The sequence below is a fragment of the Palaemon carinicauda genome, chromosome 14 (assembly GCF_036898095.1).
Source record: "Palaemon carinicauda isolate YSFRI2023 chromosome 14, ASM3689809v2, whole genome shotgun sequence".
Classification (NCBI taxonomy): Eukaryota; Metazoa; Arthropoda; class Malacostraca; order Decapoda; family Palaemonidae; genus Palaemon; species Palaemon carinicauda.
The window spans coordinates 77,256,042-77,258,541 of record NC_090738.1 but is presented as its reverse complement, the minus strand read 5'-3'; the positions used below and the strand labels follow the sequence as shown (position 1 = coordinate 77,258,541).

The 2,500-nt window shown below is 37.9% G+C and overlaps 1 protein-coding gene across 1 annotated transcript in view; it reads left to right on the top strand.

Annotated features, from left to right (window-relative positions):
- LOC137652823 (tigger transposable element-derived protein 1-like) overlaps positions 1-981 on the top strand; it is a 1,060-nt gene extending 79 nt beyond the window's left edge. Inside the window, exons 1-3 of the mRNA XM_068386229.1 lie at positions 1-293; positions 416-659; positions 767-981. The exon at positions 1-293 is cut by the window's left edge and continues 79 nt beyond it. Coding sequence (XP_068242330.1) covers positions 1-293; positions 416-659; positions 767-981 — 752 coding nt within the window. The remainder of the gene's footprint in view (positions 294-415; positions 660-766) is intronic.
- Positions 982-2,500: the final 1,519 nt, after the last annotated feature.

The window sequence follows — 2,500 nt, the reverse complement described above, 5'->3', positions numbered from 1 at the left end:
AGACTGCCTCTGCCGACACCGATGCTTCCCATCCTTACATGGAGGCTGAATTTAAAAAAACTATCAAGGATGGCCAGTACCTCCCCGAGCAAGTTTTCAACATGGACGAGACAGGTCGTTTTTTGAAGAGAATGCCATCACGTACATTCTTCTTCATGTATGAAGTGCACAGACCAGGCTACAAGGTGCACAAGGACCGAGTCACAATTGTCATGCATGGTAATGCTGCACGCTTTATGATTAAGCCAGGCCTTAGTTATAAGGCAAAAATTCCACGGGCCTTGAAAATAAAAGTAAGTCTATGCTATCCGTCTATTGAATGAGTAACACAAAGGCCTGGATAACTAAAGTGCTGATAGCCGACTGGTTCATTCACTGCTTTGTTTCTGAGCTAAAGCTATATCTGGCTGAGAAGGGCCTCCCTTTCATGGTCTTTCTCTTGATGGAATGTGCAGGAGGCCATGCAATGGACCTGCAGTATGATGAGATGCAGATCAAGTTTCTGAATCTTAACATCACAGCGCCTATACAGCCGATGAATCAAGGGGTTATTCCTGCATTTATGGCACTCTACACTTGTGCGAGGATAGAGGGCCTCATCGCGGCAGTTGACAATGACAAAAACGACAAAGAAGGCTTCACGTTGAAAAAGTACTGCAGCAAGTACAACATTACGTCATGTTTGACTACCTTGCAGCAAGCATTGCAAGAAATGAAAACAGAAACCATCAGTTCTAGTTGGATGAAATTATTCATGATTACGCAGGATTCGCTCCTGACGAAATCCATCACTCAGCAGTGGAGAAGGCGGTGGCGCTGGCCCGCACAATTAAGGATGAAGGATTTGTTGACATGATGGAAGAAGACATGAACAGATTTATCGAGGCCCATTCAGACCCGCTGACAGAAGAAGACCTCCTTGAAATGACGATATTAGCAAGTGAAGAAGAGAGTGAAAGAGCAAGACTAAGAAATGAATAAGACTGAAAGCATGGCAAGGGCATTGCAACGCTTTGCACAAGAATTCGATGAGAACATGGATAGAGCTGTCGAGTTTTGCAGCTGTGTTGATAGGGTTATGGCATTATACAAGGGAATTTTTGCAACAAAAGAAAAAGCAACAACAGTAAATACCTATCACCATGTTCTTGACAAAATTGAAAAAGCCAGCTACACCATCAGCGCCTCCAGCAAAAGAGCCTTCATGTGAACCTCGATCCTCTACGAGTAGAGTGGGAGCCTCTGTGCTTCTCTCACAAGCAGATGACGACAACCCAGCACCGATATCTGATGAGGATGAGGCGATTCAGAACTGCTTAAAATGCCTCATTATGCCCGTGCAGTAACGACGTCATCATCATTCATCATCGCATTCATTGAATTGTACAGGTCTATCATCATCATCAGCCTTATCATTGTCATCGACTTTGTTATCGTCATCATCGTTTATGCAGCGTTGTCATCATCCTTACAGCTGAAGATACTAGTGTCGCTGTTGAGTGTTAGAATACCATAATTTTGTATAGTATGAGAGAAAGACTGTGTGTGTGTGTGTGTGTGTGTGTGTGTGTGAATGTTTTGTATGCAGTAATTAAAACCTGCAAACTCAAGTAATATATACGAGTGAGTTCATGTATATTATTTGTAGATTTATGTAAAATATTTGTGAGTGATTGTAGTATACAAAGCAGAACTGTACTGTGATGATTTTATACTTTAAATAAAATAGATTTTAGGGGACATCCACTGTGTCTTACATTATTTTTTCTAATTATTCAAAATATATACTATCTATATATGTTTAACACATGTAATACCTTCATCATATACATATTTCAAGTCATTTGAACTAAAGCTTTTTGATCTATCAACATAAATCAGGATTTAGAAAAAAGAGTAGATACATTTTCCTCAGCTTATATGACACCATTTGTATTGAAAATCACATTATCAAAACTTCTTTATAAATCGGACAATTCTTTGTGACAGATTTTCTATCATCCCTTCTTTTTAATGATTCTTTTTCTTAATTTCCTTTGTCTAGACGTAAAATAATCATGAAAAAAGAGAAAAAGAAAATCAAAATTATGTTACACCAAAGTGTGTGATTTGTTTTCCCTTTTTCAATGATATCTTTCTCTCTGAAATTTAACAATAAATAAGTACTAAAAATGTATCTAAGTGTGAATAAGTATGTTTTTTGAGTTATTAGCTTCCAAGGATTTGCTTTAAATTTTAGGTTGTTTTGTTTAAAAAATCAATATATAATTATTATGATAGCCTTACTTTGTACTTTTATTGTTTATTCCTACATGAAGGCTCCATAAACGAGATATTTAAACCCTAAGTTTTCTAATACACTTGGTGCAAGGGTGTCATGAGTTTCCAGCGGCCTCTCATTGTTGCCAGATTTTAGTTAGAATGTTCCAGCTTTGTACCCTTTTCCATGTGTCCTTTTCTTTTTGGTTCTTTTTGTTGCTCACTGCTTAATGTTTGTTCT